The following is a 16,552-nucleotide window of genomic DNA, read 5'->3' on the forward strand; positions in this document are numbered from 1 at the left end:
TTTCATTGGAACTAATGGGCTGAGGAGTGATATTTCAGAGGTTGATAACATCATGAGGGGCAGGGACAGGATGGGTAGAATCTTTTTCCAAGAGTAAAGGAGGCTAGAAGTAAAGGGGTATATGTTTAAGGTGAGAGAGGAGCAATTTAAAGGAGATCAGAGGGGTAAGTTATTCATAGAGAGTGGTGAGTATCGTGAAAAGCTGTCAGAGGAATTGGTTAAGGCAGATACAACTACAAGTTACTTCATTAGGAAAGGCAGAGAGGGATTTGGGTCCAAATGGGATTAGGGTAGATAAGCATCACCTGTCGGCAGGGAAGAGGTGTGCAGAAAGGGACTGATTCAGTGATTCATAATTCGTTCGTTCAATTTTGAAGATGAGGTTCAGTGCCCTTCTCAGTCGTATTTCCCAGCTAGAATGTTGTGGTTTTACATGGGTGAACAGAATTAACGGCATTATTCAGAGTGCAGCCTGATCAGAGTATTTTATAGCCTCAGATAGTCAGGCACCAAAGCCCTACTCTTTATTATATACAAGAGAAAGTCTGCAAATTTTGGAAATACGAGTAACACACAAAATACTGAAGGAACTCAGCAGGCCAGACAGCATCTATTGGGAAAAAAAGCACAGTTGAAGCTTCAGGCCGAACCCCTTCGGCAGGACTGGAGGGAAAAAAGCTAAGGAGTAGATTTGCGAGGTGGGGGGAGGGGAGAGAGAGACGCTAGGCGAAACTTGGAGGGGGAGGGATGAAGCAAAGAGCTAGGAAGTTGATTGATGAAAGAGATAGAAGGCCATGGAAGAAATAAAAAAAGGAGGGGAGGAGCACCAGAGGGAGCCAATGGGTGGACAAGGAGGTAACATAAGAGAGGGACACAGGGATGGGAAATGGTGAAGTGGGGGGGGGGTATTACTGGAAGTTTGAGAAATCGATGTTCATGCCATCAGGTTGGAGTCTACCAAAATGAAATATAAGGTGTTGTTCCTCCAACCTAAGTGTGGTCTTATCATGACAGTGGAGGAGGCCATGGATGGACAAATTGGAATGGGAAGTGGAATTAAAATGGGTAGCCACTGTCAGATCCCACTTGTTCTGACAGACGGAGCGTAGATGCTCGGCGAAGCAGTCTCCCAATCTACATCAGGTCTCAGCGATATACAGGAGGCCACACCAGGAGCACCCAACACAGTAGATGATCCCAACAGACTCACAGGTAAAGTGTCACCTCATGTGGAGAGACTGTTTGGGGCCCTGAGTGTTGGTGAGGGAGGAGATGTAGGGACAGGGGTAGTACTTGTTCCGCTTGCAAGGATAAGTGCCAGGAGGGAGATCAGTGGGGAGGGACAAATGGACAACGAAGTCGCGAAGGGAGCGACCCCTGTGGAAAGCAGAAAGATGTGTTTGTTGGTGGGATCCATTTGGAGTTGGTGGAAGTTTTGGAGAATTATGTGATGGACGCGGAAGCTTGTGGGGTAGTAGGTGAGGACAAGAGGAACCCTATCCATGGTAGTGTGGTGGGAGGATGAGGTAAGAGATGCAGTTGAGGGCAGCGTTGATGATGGAGGAAGGGAAGCCCCTTTCTTTGAAAAAGGAGGACATCTCCTTCGTTCTAAAATGAAAAGCCTCATCCTGAGAGCAGATGCGACGGACATGGAGGAGTTGAGAGAAGGGGATGGCATTTTTACAAGAAGCGGGGTGGGACAAGGTATAGTCCAGGTAGCTGTGAGAGTCTGTTGGTTTATAATAGACATCGGTGGATAAGCTATCTCTGGAGATAGAGACAGTGAGATTGAGAAAGGGGAGGGAAGTGTCGAAAATGAACCAGGTGAATTTGAGGACGGTGAAAGTTGGAGGCAAATCTTTATTGTACGTTGCTGTGATATTTGACATCAAAACTCTGATATGGATGGGGCTAGCAACTCCATCTCATAAATTCCCAATGCTGCAGAAACTGCAACAGAAGCTCCAAAGATCTCATCCCTGGGAGAGGAAGATCTTCGCACATGGGTTACACCTGGGAAGGACTGGCCCAGGACAGAAGACTCTGGCAAGCTGCTATTGGTGGCCTATGCCCCAGGAGGGGTGATGGGCTTAAGAATTTGTCATCAATTTAAGATACTCCATCCTTCTATTTCAGTCTGCTCATCATAATCATTCTCTATATCTGTACTGCTCTTGATCACTTTCTTTTTAAGTTCCTTAAGATTAAAGATTGTTTAATGTGATTTGCAGTACGCAGGTCTAAAGGAGAACAAAACAATTATTACTGTGGATCTGATGCAGCACAAAAAATGCAATAAGATAAAGAACACAATAATACAAAGACATTAAATATAGATACATAAGATAGCTTATGTACATAGATCAATTGTTTGTCCATAAAGTGATGCTAGGTACAGGAGTGTCTGTATGTAAGGTGACTGACAGGAAATAATAAAGTAGTGGTGGTTGGGTGTGGTGCAGTGGGTTAGTGGGTGGAGGTGCTGATCAGCCTTACTGCTTGGGCCTGGTGGTCCTGGTGCGAATGCAACATAACCTCCTCCCTGATAGGACTGGGACGAACAGTCCATGACCAGGTTGGGTGAGATCCTTCATGATGTTCCTGGCCCTTTCTGTATATATGGCCTTGATGGCAGGTAAGCTGGTGCCAGCCTTGTGTTGGGCAGTTTTGACTGCCCATTGTAGAGCCATCCTTTCCCCTGTCGTGCAGGTTTCATACCACGTTCGGGTAATGTTTCCAATAACAGTAAACCTGACATTTGCCATACCATCCTTGAACTTTTTTGTTCTGATGCAAATGTTTCTAGTGTTCATGAACACATAACTTGGGAGGTAATGAATTTAGTTTCCCTTCCCTTTCACGAGTAAATATATTTCTTTTCTCTCCCAGAAAAGATGCCACCCTCTCGAGTGTTGATGTTAGAAATATCATCACAAGTTATGTGAAATCCAATGAGCTAATAGACGCCTGCAATAAAAAGTAAGTGATACATCTGACATGTTAATGTAGATTTAACTACTGCTCTTTGCTCCATTCTGTTGTCTTACACTCATCATTGTATTTATTGTTACCCTTGGGTCTTTTTACCCTTGCAGTTCCTTAGCTCTATCCACAATGATACAACACCTTCCAACCCTATGTCACCTCTTTCTAATGATTTGATTTCACTTTTTACCAACAGAGCAACACCGTCCCCTCTGCCTTCCTGCCTGTCCTTTCGATATAGTGTGGATCCTTGGGAATTACGCTCCCAGCTATAACCTTCTTTCAACCATGATTCAATAATGCCTACAACATCATTCGTGCCAATCTATAACTGTGCTGCAGGTTCATCTACGTTATTCCATATACTGCATCATTCAGATATAACGCCTTCAGTCCTGTATTCACCCTTTTCGGTTTTGTCCACCTTTTACATTCCAACTCATCCTGCTGTCTGCATTTTTGCCCTATCAACAGTCTCTCCCCACTACACATTGCCTCTGGTTGTAAACCAGCTACCTCATCTTCAGCACTATCATCCACCTTTCCTACGATACCTCTTGCATTGAAATATAGGCAGCTCAGGACACTAGTCACACCATGCTCAACCTTTTGAGACCTAATAAGTTTTTTGGAGGTCTTACCAACATCTGCCTCCACAATCTCTCCACTAACTGTTCTGGCCCTCTGGTTCTAATCCCCCTGCACCTCTAGTTTAAAGCCCTCTGTGCAGCATTAACAAACCTTCCCACCAGGATATTAGTCCCCCTCCAATTCAGGTGCAAACCGCCCCTTCTGTACAGGTTCCACCTTCCCTGGAAGAAAGCCAATAATCCAGAAATCTTATGTCCTCCCTCCTACACCAATTCCTTAGCCATGTATTAAACTGTATAATCTTCTTAGTTTTGGCCTCACTAGCACGTGGCATGGATAGCAGTCCTGAGATCACAACCCTGGAGGTCCTGACCTTTAGCTTTTATTAAATGCAATAATGTTTAACGTTTTCACTGTGACTTTAAGTTTACAACGTAACACTGTGAGCTTCACACAGCAAGAAATTCCATTGCATATGAGAATAAATTAATCTGATCTGATAATAATTGTTTTGTTACCAAAATGACGTCAACACTATTAAACAAAAAAATGAAAGGTTCAATGATTCATTCCCACGCCATCAAGTTCGGGGGCAGGTGTTGCCCTGCAGCCAGTCCTGGATCAGTTCATTGACTCAGCGCTGAATTGACTCCACAACCTTTAGACTCACTTTCGGAGACGACAGCTCACGTGTTTATGTATTTGTTTGTTATTTCCATGATTTTGAACATTGGATGTTTATCAGTTTTGTTGTGTGTGATTTTTTTTTGTGGATTCTATTGTGTTTCTTTATCTCAAGGTTGTATCTGGTACACATACTTTGATAATAAATTTACTTTGAGTTTTTCATTATGTTCTGCTCTTTGTTTGTGTATCTTTGTCTCAGTCATTCTCTTGAGCACTTGGAAGATTTGACTGAGTAATTTGAACAATTAGACAACATTCATTTGTAGCTCCCATTCCATGGTGCTTAGGGGCTGTGCAGTGGATCATTACACAGTTTCTGATTTTGCTTCATCATGTTGCAGTGTGGTGCATTCCCTAGGGGGACGCTAAAAGAAATTTTGTTCACACATTGACGCATTTTACCTAGAAATTCGAAATATTGTGAACGCAAAATCTTGATACTGTTACCCATGCAGAAAACTACTTAATATATCGTGAACACGGCGCAGCACATCACACAAACCAATCTTCCGTCCGTGGACTCACTTTACACTGCACGCTGTCGGAGCAGTGCTGCCAGGATAATCAAGGACACAGCCCACCCAGCCAACACACTTTTCATCCCTCTTCCCTCCGGGAGAAGGTTCAGGAGGTTGAAGAGTCATACAGCCAGATTTGGGAACAGCTTCTTTCCAACTGTGATAAGACTGCTGAACGGATCCTGACCCGGATCTGGGCCGTGCCCTCCAAATGTCCGGACCTGCCTCTCGGTTTTTTTGTATTACCTTACTTCCCATTTTTCTATTTTCTATTTATGATTTATAATTTAAATTTTTAATATTTACCAATTTTAACTATTTTTAATATTTATAATATTTAATATTTGTAATCCAGGGTGTGTGAAGCGCAGAATCAAATATCACTGTGATGATTGTACGTTCTAGTACCAATTGTTTGGTGACAATGAAGTATAAAGTATATTATAGATAGACCGTGATAGGCACATAACCCATGTGCCTGTGATGCACTGTATTAGGTTTTTCATTGCACCTGTACAGACATACACTTGTGCATGGATCTGTGCTTAGTCTACTGGCCTACTTACTGCCCGTTACGCTGCTGCCATTTTGGACAGCAGTGAAGGTCCTCCACCTCAGGCAGTGTTCAGGGCTTCCTTTATCCTCTCAGTGTTCACTACTGTCAGTCATGCAAGTCTCAGGTGTTGTCTCAAGTACACCAACACACTCAGATGTAGCAGGATCCTTCATTGCTGTTTCCATAACAATTTTGTTTTGCCAGTCAGGATTATTAGTCCTGAGCTGAGCCCCCGAACCTGGATGACCATTGGATCACTCTTAGTCTGTCCTCTACCCTTTGACCTGTTTGATATGGGTGACCCTACCAAGAGCCAAAGCATAAAGCCCTGACTCCAGCCAACACAGCTCTCCGGGTCACTGAGGCACACAAGCCACGAGTTTGTGGTCTTCTTGGAGGGCTATCAGGCACAGCTCAAAAGTCTCCTGTAATTGCATCTATAAAGTAGAGGACATGCCCGCTTCTCGTTGATTCCATCAGGACGGAGGTACGGAAGTCTGAAAGTCCACTTTCAGTGATTCAGGAACAGTTTCTTCTCTTCTGACATCAGATTTCTGAATGGACATTGAACCTATGAACACTACCTCACTACTTTCTTGCCCTACTTATTTAACTACTTTATATATATATATATATTCTTCCTGTGTTTCAGTTGTTTTTGTTGTTATGTATTGCATTGTACTGCTGCTGCAAACACAACAGATTTCACAACATGTGCAGTGATATTAAACCTGATTCTGATTCTGATGTAGCTATGCACAAATATACTCCTGCAAATGACAATAAACTGGACTTTGGACCATGTAATAGAAATCCAAATATCCACTGATACTTGGATTCAACCCTCATCTAATATATTTAGTGACATTAGTGTAAGTCAAGAGGACGTAATTAGTTTCATTATTCTTACCACACTGAGGTGATAACTTTGTTTGTTTTTCCTATACAGTTATGTCATTGTTAATCCCACTCTTTGTGACTGCATATTGGAAAAATGTGAGCACCACACTGTCACTAAACTCAAATGGGATGATCTCTTTGCCAGGTAAGTTATTGAACTACCACAATAAGACAGTAACATTGCAATTTTATCTACTGGGGTGTTGTAACAACAAGATTAATACCAATTTACATATCAAACATAGAACAGTACAGCACAGTACAGGCCCTTCGGCCCACAGTGATGTGTTGACCTTTTAACCTATTCTAAGATAATTCGAACCCTCTCTCATACATAATCCCACATTTTCTACCATCCATGTGCCTATCTCAAGATTCAAGGTTGTTTAATGTCATTTCCTGTTTGTTCATTGTGTGCTGTGTCATATGATGTGGACAATCATACTCTTTCCATGACCATGATTGTTCTTGGCAAATTTTTCTACAAAAGTGGCTTGGCATTCTGGGCAGTGTCTTTGAAAGATGGGTGACCCCAGCCATTATCAATACTCTTCAGAGTTTGCATAACCAGGACTTATGACGTGTACCAGCTGCTCATACGACCATCCACCACCTGCTCCCATGGCTTTGCGTGACCCTGGTCGACAGGCTAAACAGGTGCTACACCTTGCCCTAGGGTGACCTCATTTTCTGTACACTGGTGTAACGGAGTACACAATCGCTGTTACTCCATATCTGATGTAGCATATAAAAACCACAAGATAAAGAACACAATAATAATTTTAAAAAATCACAATAAACATAAATACATACGATAGCTCATATATGTAGCTTGGTTATATGTACATAAAGTAACACTAGGTACTGGAATGTCCTTACATAAGGTGGCTCTGACCAAATTTAGGAGTTTCTTAAGTATCCCTAATGTATCTGCCTCAGCCGCCTCCACTGGCGGGGTAAGTATTATACATCTTTAAAGTACAAACACATTCTAGAGTGCCTCACCAAACTAATCAGACCAAGGAAATGAAGTATCGGGGAGGGGGGGGGCATGACGAAAACCTTGGTAATGTCGGGTTTTAAGAAACTTCAGAGGCTATAGAAGGGGAAATCTCACAGCTCTGCAGTGAACCAACTGCAGCTATGGACTCACTTTTGGAGACTCCACAGCTCCTGTTCTATGTATTGTGTGTGTGTTGTACTTTTTCGAAGTATCTGCACAATTTATCCTCTTTTGCACATTGGATGTTTGCCGGTCTTCGTTGCATGTTTTTTTTTGTTAGATTCTATTGAATCTTTGTTTTGTGGGTGCTTGCAAGAAGATAAATGTCAAGGTTGTGTATGGTATACATACTCAAACAGTAAGTTTGAACTTTCAACTTTGAGCGATGTTAGATGCCTGAAAGCAAGATAGACGCATGGCTTTCAGAAAAGGGTTAGCGGTACGTCAAGTACCTGTGAAGATTTGTGGATGCCAGAGGGTCTAAAGCCATGAGGGATGGAGCCATTTGATGCATAGAGCTTCTGTAATCAAGCTTTTAAATAAATCTGTATCCGAGCTTGGCTTTAGTCATTCATAAATCTCTTCGGTCTCTCCAAAACATCAGGGAACAGTCTGTCATTTACTTATTAAAATGCATGGCACTCATGCATGCCAAAGTAGTTATTAGTGCAGTAGGAGAGGACACTAATTACCCTCAATGGGGAAGGGTTTAATGAAAATTTAATCAACTCTTTTGCTAAATCTGATTTAATGCTCTAATGGATTAGAGATGCGCTTGTTTTACAGGTGTCTGGAGAGGCTGCAGGAATGCCATCAAGTGAGTTTTCCTGGGCAGAAGCCAATCATTCGAAAGGGCTGCATTAAACACATCATCATTGATGTCGCACAGCGTGCTTCAAACAAAAAGGTCAGTGACTGAAAACTAACTGCCCCAGGGATTGGCATGGATTCTTCATTGCTCAATGAGGATTTGCAGCTTTATCACATGAACAGCTTTTATTGATTAACCGAGGTGTTCTCTTTGACAATGTTAATATTTACAGACACTCAGAGTTTATAGTATTATCAAGTTGTGAATTACTTGTGTAGTTTTTGCTGTGTTTTGAATATATGGATTTGTGATGTAGAATATACACTCTGACCATTTTATTAGATACCTCTGCGTACTTCTGTTTCCTCCCACGGTCCAAAGACTTACTGTTTGGTAGGTTAACTGGCCATTGTAAATTGTCCCGTGATGAGGCTGGACTTAAATCTGGGGATTGCTGAGTGGCTCGGCTCGGCTCGGCTCGTAGGACTGGAGGGCCTGTTCTGCACTGTATCTCTATAAGTAAATAAAAGTACATTGGCTCCGTAACCTATGGACTTGCTGTCAAGGAGTCCACAACTCACATTCTCAGTATTATTTATATTTGCACATTTTGTCTTCTTTTGCACATTGGTTATTTGTCAGTCTTTATTTTTGAATAGTTTCTCATAAATTCTATTGTATTTCTTTCTTTTCCTATAAATCCATGCATGTCAAAGTATACACTGATAATAAATGTATTTTGACTGTTGCTATTTTCAGGGGAATCTCTCTTCATTCATACTGGCATTCTCTAAGTGTTGCCTGTGTGTTCAGCTTGTTTGCCCAGTGTCCATAGGAGTCTTGCTTTTTATCCTGGTGCTGAGATGTGCTACCTGATAACATATCTCCAGTACTCACTTCTACCTTCCCCACCCCCACCACTTGCAAAGCAGCAGGACTGTAGCTATTGGGTGTCATTTCACTTCCTCTCTTTCTTATAAACTGTTTCATTGTCTTTGTCAACCCAACTATGTTTGCAATGTCTCTTTCCTGAACCTCTGCTTGGTATCTACCCAGGACTGTGTTGTGCCAGTCTTGATCTGGTGGGGTGACAGGAGGATGGGGTGAGGGCAGACGTGCACGAAATGGAAGAGATGCAGGCAGAGGCAGCATTGATGGTGGAGGAAGGAAAGCCCCTTTCTTTGAAGAAGGAGGACGATTAAGTTCAGATTGGGCTTTCCATCATCCGTCCTTTCACTTCCCGCTCTCATGGCCTTGACATCCTGTCAGTGGGTCCTGCTTATTTTGCTGGTACTATGCAATTTTCCAAACTCCCAGCCTGTCTCCTTTCTAAACCTGCTCCCCGCTGTTTGCACTGTTTGAGATTGAATCCCTCCCAGATACCCTTGGCTACTCTCTGTGTATTTTTCAGTGGTTCAGTCAATCTCAACCAGCTCTCCTTGTCGAGATTCAGGATGGTGCAAGTACGGGCCTTGTGAGGGATAGGATCGTGGGCAGCTGGACTGGTCTGTAACCAAGTCAGAATGAAACTCTCCTCTCTCTCTGATCCAGCATGATCTTCTCTCTTGGTCACTCATTCCATGTCCCTCCCTAGACTTTTCTAGACTTTTCTTCTCCAGTTGTATATCATGTATATCACGCACTTTTTTTTGTTTTTTATGCCTTTCAATTTTGCGGTTTATCATTATTGTCATATGTACCAAGGACCAGGGAAAATATTTAGCATACCAGCCCTGCAGGTCAATTTATCACATCATTGCATTGAGGAGAAACAATAACAAAATGCAGAATAAACTGTTACAGTTACAGAGAAAATGCATTTCAGGCAGGCAATAATGTGCAAGGCCATGTCAAGCAGAATGTGAGGTCAAAATTCCATCTTATTTTATGAGGGGACTGTCAACTGGTTTTATAACAGCAGATGGAAGCTGCCTTTGAGCCTGGCCATATCTGTTTTCAGGCTTTTGATTCTTCTGCCCAGTGAGAGAGGGGAGAAGAGGGGATATCGGAGATGGCTGGGGTGTTTGATTATGTTGGCAGCTTTACCAAGGCAGTGGAAATGCAGACAGATTACACGGAGGGGAGGTTGGTCTGTGTGATGTACTGAGCTGTGTCCACAACTCTTTGCACTTTCCTGTGGTCACGGGCAGAGCTGTTGCCTTGCCAAGCCATGATGCGTCCAGATAGGATGCTTTCTGTGGTCACTCTCACCGACTTTTTATTGAGTTGAAGGAGACATGGCAAATTTCTTTAGCCTCCTGATGCACTATTTTGGTCATGGTGGGATGGTATCTTGGTTATGGACCTGGACTATTGACGATGTTCACTTCTGGGAACCTGAGACTCTCAACCCCCTCAGCCTTGTGTGCTGTGATTCACATCTGTGTCCCATACTCTGAAATTGTCCGTCCATCTCTCCCACTATAGACACCTCTGTGTGGTTCTCTTTTGCTTGGTATTATATTTATAGACATGCAGGTTGTCCTTTTAATGCAGAAATTTACTGTTTGACAGGTAACTCTGATCAAAAACCTCGAAGTGTACGGCATTGATCCTCAGGCCATTGGAAACGCCCTTCAGTTGAAAGCCCAGGCCAGTGTCACCTTGAGTCTGATCCCTGGAACAAAGGATAAGATAGTCGTTCAGGTTCAAGGGAACCAGGTTAATCATGTTGCCAAGCTCCTAACAGGTAAGTACTTGTGCTTACACATTCCCCTGTAAAATAACCCTTCGTCTTTCATTAGCCTAGTTCCTGGAATGTTTCAGGTTGTCTAGTCGTCAGTGCCTAAAGAAGCTGGATCAAAATTCTTTGGAATTTTGAAGGAGGAGGGCTGGTATTTTAAAACGCGATAGGATTAGAAGGAGACATAACAGAGTGTATGTTGAGATGTTTCCGGGGAGAGAGTCTCTAATGAGGGGACATAATCACAAAGTTGGAGATGGTCATCTAAAATCCAATGTATCCGGAGCCTGTCTCACCCCTCCCCATTTATACCACCATCTCCCCTCTCCCCTCTCAGATGCAGGGTCTCAGCCCAAAAGATCGACAGTTCATCACCACCCCCCTCCCCCACAGATAGTCCTTGACCTGCTTCCCCCAGCAGATCGTCCTGATGAAGGGCCTTGGCCCAAAACGTTGACTGTTTCTTCCTCTCCATAGATGCTGCCTAACCTACTGAGTACCTCCAGCATTTTGTGTATTGCCATGGATTTGCAGCATCTGCAGAATCTCCTGTGTTTAAGATCGTTTGATGCTCCAAGTTTCATTTTTTGCAGTGCCTTGTGTCCTAAAAATCCGCTATAATCCTTCGGGAATAAATTTTGCTATTTTGCCTGATGGGGTAGTGGTCTTTAGCCCGTACATGAAATATTCCCGTCATATATCACTTATGCACACTGTCAGCATCAAAGGATGATAGATTAATAATAATCAATAGCTAGCTAAATTAATCTCTTCTGACTACACACTGTCCATATTCCTCCATTTTTCTCACATTCATGTTCCTATCTAAATATCTCTTAGAAGTCCCTAATGTATGTGCCTCCATCACCATACCAGGCAATGCATTTCAGGCATCCGCCACTTTCTGTGTTTTTAAAAAAGACCTGCTCTTTACATCTGCTTTGAAATGAACCCCCCCCCCCCCCACTATGCATGCCCTCTGGTATTAGACATCTTAATACCTCTTATCTCCATTGTGAAAATGTACTTTACTTTTTTTTTAAAATGGCATTTTGGAACCTGAGTCCTTGACAAATTGCAGACCAGCTGATTAAGCAGACGGACAGATTGTACCTGTACTGCCCTCGCTGGTGTGTTTTAACATTAACTAGAGAGGCAGCCAAACTCCATTCATGAGAGTCAGGCTATAGCCTCCAAGCACCTTGGTTTTATTGCGGACTCTGTGGCATAACAGAGTGAATAAGGAGTGAAAATGAAAAACAAATACAGTGCAATTACCATACTGTTCCATTCACACAAGTAAGAACTTTGTAAATTTCCCGAAGGTAAATATTATAAGATTCCGACAAGTAAATACTACAGATATATAGTATGTGCAAACTATTAGCATCTAGGTTAGTGTCTAACGAACTCAAAAATGACATTCTGCTGTGGTAAAATCCTATTGATACCTTTGGCTTAACTTCTAAACAATATTGCATCAACTTACAAGCAATGCTACTGGGGAAACAACAGGATGGCTGTAGATAGAAACTTCTTTTGCTCCCAACATAAACCTCTGGCCAACTGCCAGCCAATATGTTTTTCTACTTACTACTTCCTAGCGGCACAGGAAGTAACATAATACAGATCAGACTACTACTACGTCGACTCAGGCCTAGGGGGCCGGCGTCGGGCATGATGACGGACTCTCCACTTCTCCCTCTCCCTCATCAGTGTGTTCAGTTCATCTACATTAGCCGCGCCGCTGTCTTCTCAGAGCGTGTTGACCATAGTCTTGGGAGGGTGCCCAGGGTTCATCATTCCGTGCTTGGGCTCCTATATGATGACTAGGCTGGCAGGTAGCTCAGGGTGGCATAGACAGTGCAGATCAGAAATTACTTATTAAAATAAAAGCTGAGTGCGCTTAATCGCGTAGAAATACAAATTAATTACCCAAAGGGCAGAACAGTACCCTCTCCTTGATAGCATTGGTGGCTGCACTTGTGTGTAAAGGAGTGGACTATGCCGTCTTTTTTTTTTGGAGGCTATCACCAGGGCTTGTGCAGTGATAATCAAAATAAATGCGCTTATGATTGGTACACTCTGAGTTATTTGTTGTTTGTTATGGGCGTAGTGAATAGGAGCAAAACACCATTCCAAAAGTCCCTGATGTATCTGCCTCTACCACCACTAACAAAGATACTAATCATTATTATGTTATGCTGCATAGTCATCGTTTTGACATCTGCATCAATTATTTGAAATGGCGGTTCTGGGAATTACGACATTCTGTCTAACGATTGTTTGTAATCTTGTTACAGAGGAGTACAGCATCCCATCAAAGTATATTCAAGGTTTGAATAAAGCCCCAAAAAGTGGCAAGAAGAGGAGATGATGGACAATTCGGCCGCACTACCAGTCTCTGTTTCTGTTAGCTTCTAGGCAAATCTTTAATTAGTGGTTTCCAAAGCAGGTAATGAAAGAGCAGGCGGGTCTGTATAAAGTACTCCACTTGAATAAACCATTTGAAAGGAATGGCTCAAGCTGTAAACCAGCCCTGAACTACGAGTGGATAGAATAAGTTGTATTCACTGCTGGGAAGGCGAGGTCACTGGCAGATCCTAAGGTCTCTCTACTTTGCAGTGTTCTGTGCAAATGCGTTTTCCAAAATCCCTCAACAAAGAAGTTCATTGTGCAATGCTGTCCAAGTGACTTCAATAAGATGAAGTACAGAAGAACTGTAATAAAACTCCATACACTAAACCTTCTGGCAGTGTGTGTTTAATGCGGTGGACATTTGTAGATGATTCAGTCATTGTTGGTGTTGCGAGTGAAGCCACTGTTAAGAGCCTGGAGAGGAGGGTGATGGCCCGTTTCCAAGCATTGTGAAGGACAAACGAGGGCAGATTAAGCCCCAAAAGTGAGACTTACTGTATCAGTATTAGTGCTGATCTTAAAGCAACACACACAAAATACTGGAGGAACTCAGCAGGTCAGGCAGCGGCTATGGAGAGGAATAGAGTCGACATTTTGAGCCGACGTTGAATTTCATGATGAGGGACTTCAGCCTGAAACATCAGCTGTTTATTCACTGCCATACATGCGTCCTGACCAGCTGAGTTCCTCCAGCATTGTGTGAGTGTCCTCTGGATTTCCAGCATTGGCAGAAGCTCTTGTGTTAATGAACCCTGACCTTCTGTTTATGTTCAGTTTCCATTCATCCAGAGAGCATATTTCCAGACCCCCAATCTAATTCATCCCATGATCTTTTTTAATTCAAAGCTACTACCCAGTAACATGAAACAACAGGAATTCTGCAGATGCTGGAAATTCAAGCAACACACATCAAAGTTGCTGGTGAACGCAGCAGGCCAGGCAGCATCTCTGGGAAGAGGTACAGTCGACGTTTCAGGCCGAGACCCTTCATCAGGACTAACTGAAGGAAGAGCATCCATCATCAAAGACCCACACCAGCCAGGTTGTGATTCTTCTCACTGCTATCATCAGGCAGGAGGTACAGGAGCCTTAGGTCCCACACCACCAGGTCCAGGAACAGTTATTATCCTACAACCATCAGACTCCTGAACCGGCGTGCAGAACTTCACTACTCTGAACTGATTTTACAAACTACAAGTGGAACAAGTACTACACATGTCCTTACACTTCCTCCCTTACCACCATTCAGGGCCCCCGACAGTCCTTCCAGGTGAAGCAACACTTCACCTGTGAGTCGACTGGGGTGATATACTGCGTCTGGTGCTCCCGATGTGGCCTTTTATATATTGGCGAGACCCAACGCAGACTGGGAGACCGCTTTGCTGAACACCTACGCTCTGTCCGCCAGAGAAAGCAGGATCTCCCAGTGGCCACACATTTTAATTCCATATCCCATTCCCATTCTGACATGTCTATCCACGGCCTCCTCTACTGTAAAGATGAAGCCACACTCAGGTTGGAGGAACAACACCTTATATTCCATCTGGGTAGCCTCCAACCTGATGGCATGAACATCGACTTCTCTAACTTCCGCTAATGCCCCACCTCCCCCTCGTACCCCATCTGTTACTTATTTTTATGCACACCTTCTTTCTCTCACTCTCCTTTTACTCCCTCTGTCCCTCTGAATATACCTCTTGCCCATCCTCTGGGTCCCCCCCCCAGCCTTGTCTTTCTTCCCGGACCTCCTGTCCCATGATCCTCTCGTATCCCCTTTTGCCTATCACCTGTCCAGCTCTTGGCTCCATCCCTCCCCCTCCTGTCTTCTCCTATCATTTTAGATCTCCCCCTCCCCCTCCAACTTTCAAATCCCTTACTCACTCTTCCTTCAGTTAGTCCTGACGAAGGGTCTCGGCCTGAAACGCCGACTGCACCTCTTCCTAGAGATGCTGCCTGGCCTGCTGCGTTCACCAGCAACTTTGATGTGTGTTACCCAGTAACAGGTCCTTCTGGCCCAACGAGCCCGCACCACCCAATTACACCCACGTGACCAATTAACGTACGAATGTCTTTGGAATGTGGGAGGAAACCCATGTAGTTACGGAGAGAAAGTGACTCCCAGGGGCAAATAAGTACCATTGTAGCATAGCGTTAGCGTCATGCTATTAAAGCGCAGGGCGTTCTGAAGATCAGAGTTCGATTCTGGCATCATTCTGTAAGGAGTCTCTGTACGTCCTCCCAGTGGGATGTGTGGGTTTTCCTCAGGTGTTCGTTTCCTCCCACAGTCCAAAGACATTGTGGGTAGGTTAAATGGTCATTGTAAATTGTTTCTGTGATTAAGTTAGAGGGAATCGAATTTGTCAGGGGTTGCTGGGTCAGCGTGACTCAAAGGGCAGGAAGGGCCTAATCCGTGCTGTATCGCTAAATAAGTAAACGTCCAATCTTCTTACAGACAGCAGAGCCAATTGAACCCAGGTCACTGGCACTGTAACAATGTTACGCTACGCTACCGTGTCTCCCCTGTATATCTTGTATATAGCATACAATGACAAACCAGTCTTGGACAGCACATTCTCTGTAATGCCCTCCACTAACTCTTCCTGTGGTGGTACTGAACATTCTTTCGAAAGTTCTCATCCAGTATTCCTGCTGATTCCAGACTGCACACGATACTAAGGTCAATAGGGATGGAGTTTGTCTTTAACCCCTTTCCTATTGTGGGGCAGTCTAGGATTAGAGGCCACAACCTCAGAATACGAGGACATCTCTTCGGAACAGAGATGAGGAATTTCTTTAGCCAGAGGGTGGAATTCATTGCCCCAGTTGGCTGTGGAGGCCAAGTCATTGGGTATATTTCAAATGGAGGTTGATGGGTTCTTGATTAGTGAGGGTGGCAAAGGTTACAGGGAGGAGGCAGGAGGATGGAGTAATAAATCATCCATGATGGAAGAGCAGAGTAGACTCTGGACTGAATGGCCTAATTCTGTTCCTATGTCTTGTGCACTTCCAGCGTTCTCTGATTGTTTCAGATTTACAGCATCTGCACTTTATTTTGCCCGAAGCCGAACAGAGGAATCTGATTGAATAAATTTACTGTTCTAATCTGTTAAAGGGTTTTGCAATGAAAAATTTATTCCATCTGCTTCCACAGAAGCTGCCTGTCTTTGAGTCTTTTTAACAGCTTCTGTTTGTGTTTTGGATTTCTCGTGTTCCTACAGTTTTACTTGATTCTGTGGTTAGAAATTTATTAAGCTGCACTACAGAAATTGCATTTCTGCATCTGACACTTATATTTTGTCCAAGGAAAACCTGGGAACAGACAAAATCCTGCACATACAGAGCAACTTAATGCATCATTTTCTGTAAAAGGAAACAAGCAACATCAGTAATACAGAATCAC

At 43.5% G+C, this 16,552-nt stretch overlaps 1 protein-coding gene across 2 annotated transcripts in view; it reads left to right on the forward strand.

Annotated features, from left to right (window-relative positions):
* Nucleotides 1-14,087, forward strand: part of eif2d (eukaryotic translation initiation factor 2D) — a 59,039-nt gene extending 44,952 nt beyond the window's left edge. The window contains exons 9-13 of one of the 2 annotated variants that reach the window (XM_063065188.1): nt 2,890-2,979; nt 6,287-6,382; nt 8,027-8,147; nt 10,566-10,740; nt 13,038-14,087. In XM_063065188.1, coding sequence (XP_062921258.1) covers nt 2,890-2,979; nt 6,287-6,382; nt 8,027-8,147; nt 10,566-10,740; nt 13,038-13,111 — 556 coding nt within the window. In that variant the 3' untranslated portion in view covers nt 13,112-14,087. The remainder of the gene's footprint in view (nt 1-2,889; nt 2,980-6,286; nt 6,383-8,026; nt 8,148-10,565; nt 10,741-13,037) is intronic. The other variant, XM_063065187.1, reaches the window with a different exon arrangement.
* The last annotated feature ends 2,465 nt before the right edge of the window (nt 14,088-16,552 follow it).

Source organism: Mobula hypostoma, chromosome 13 (genome assembly GCF_963921235.1).
Source record: "Mobula hypostoma chromosome 13, sMobHyp1.1, whole genome shotgun sequence".
Lineage (NCBI taxonomy): Eukaryota > Metazoa > Chordata > Chondrichthyes > Myliobatiformes > Myliobatidae > Mobula > Mobula hypostoma.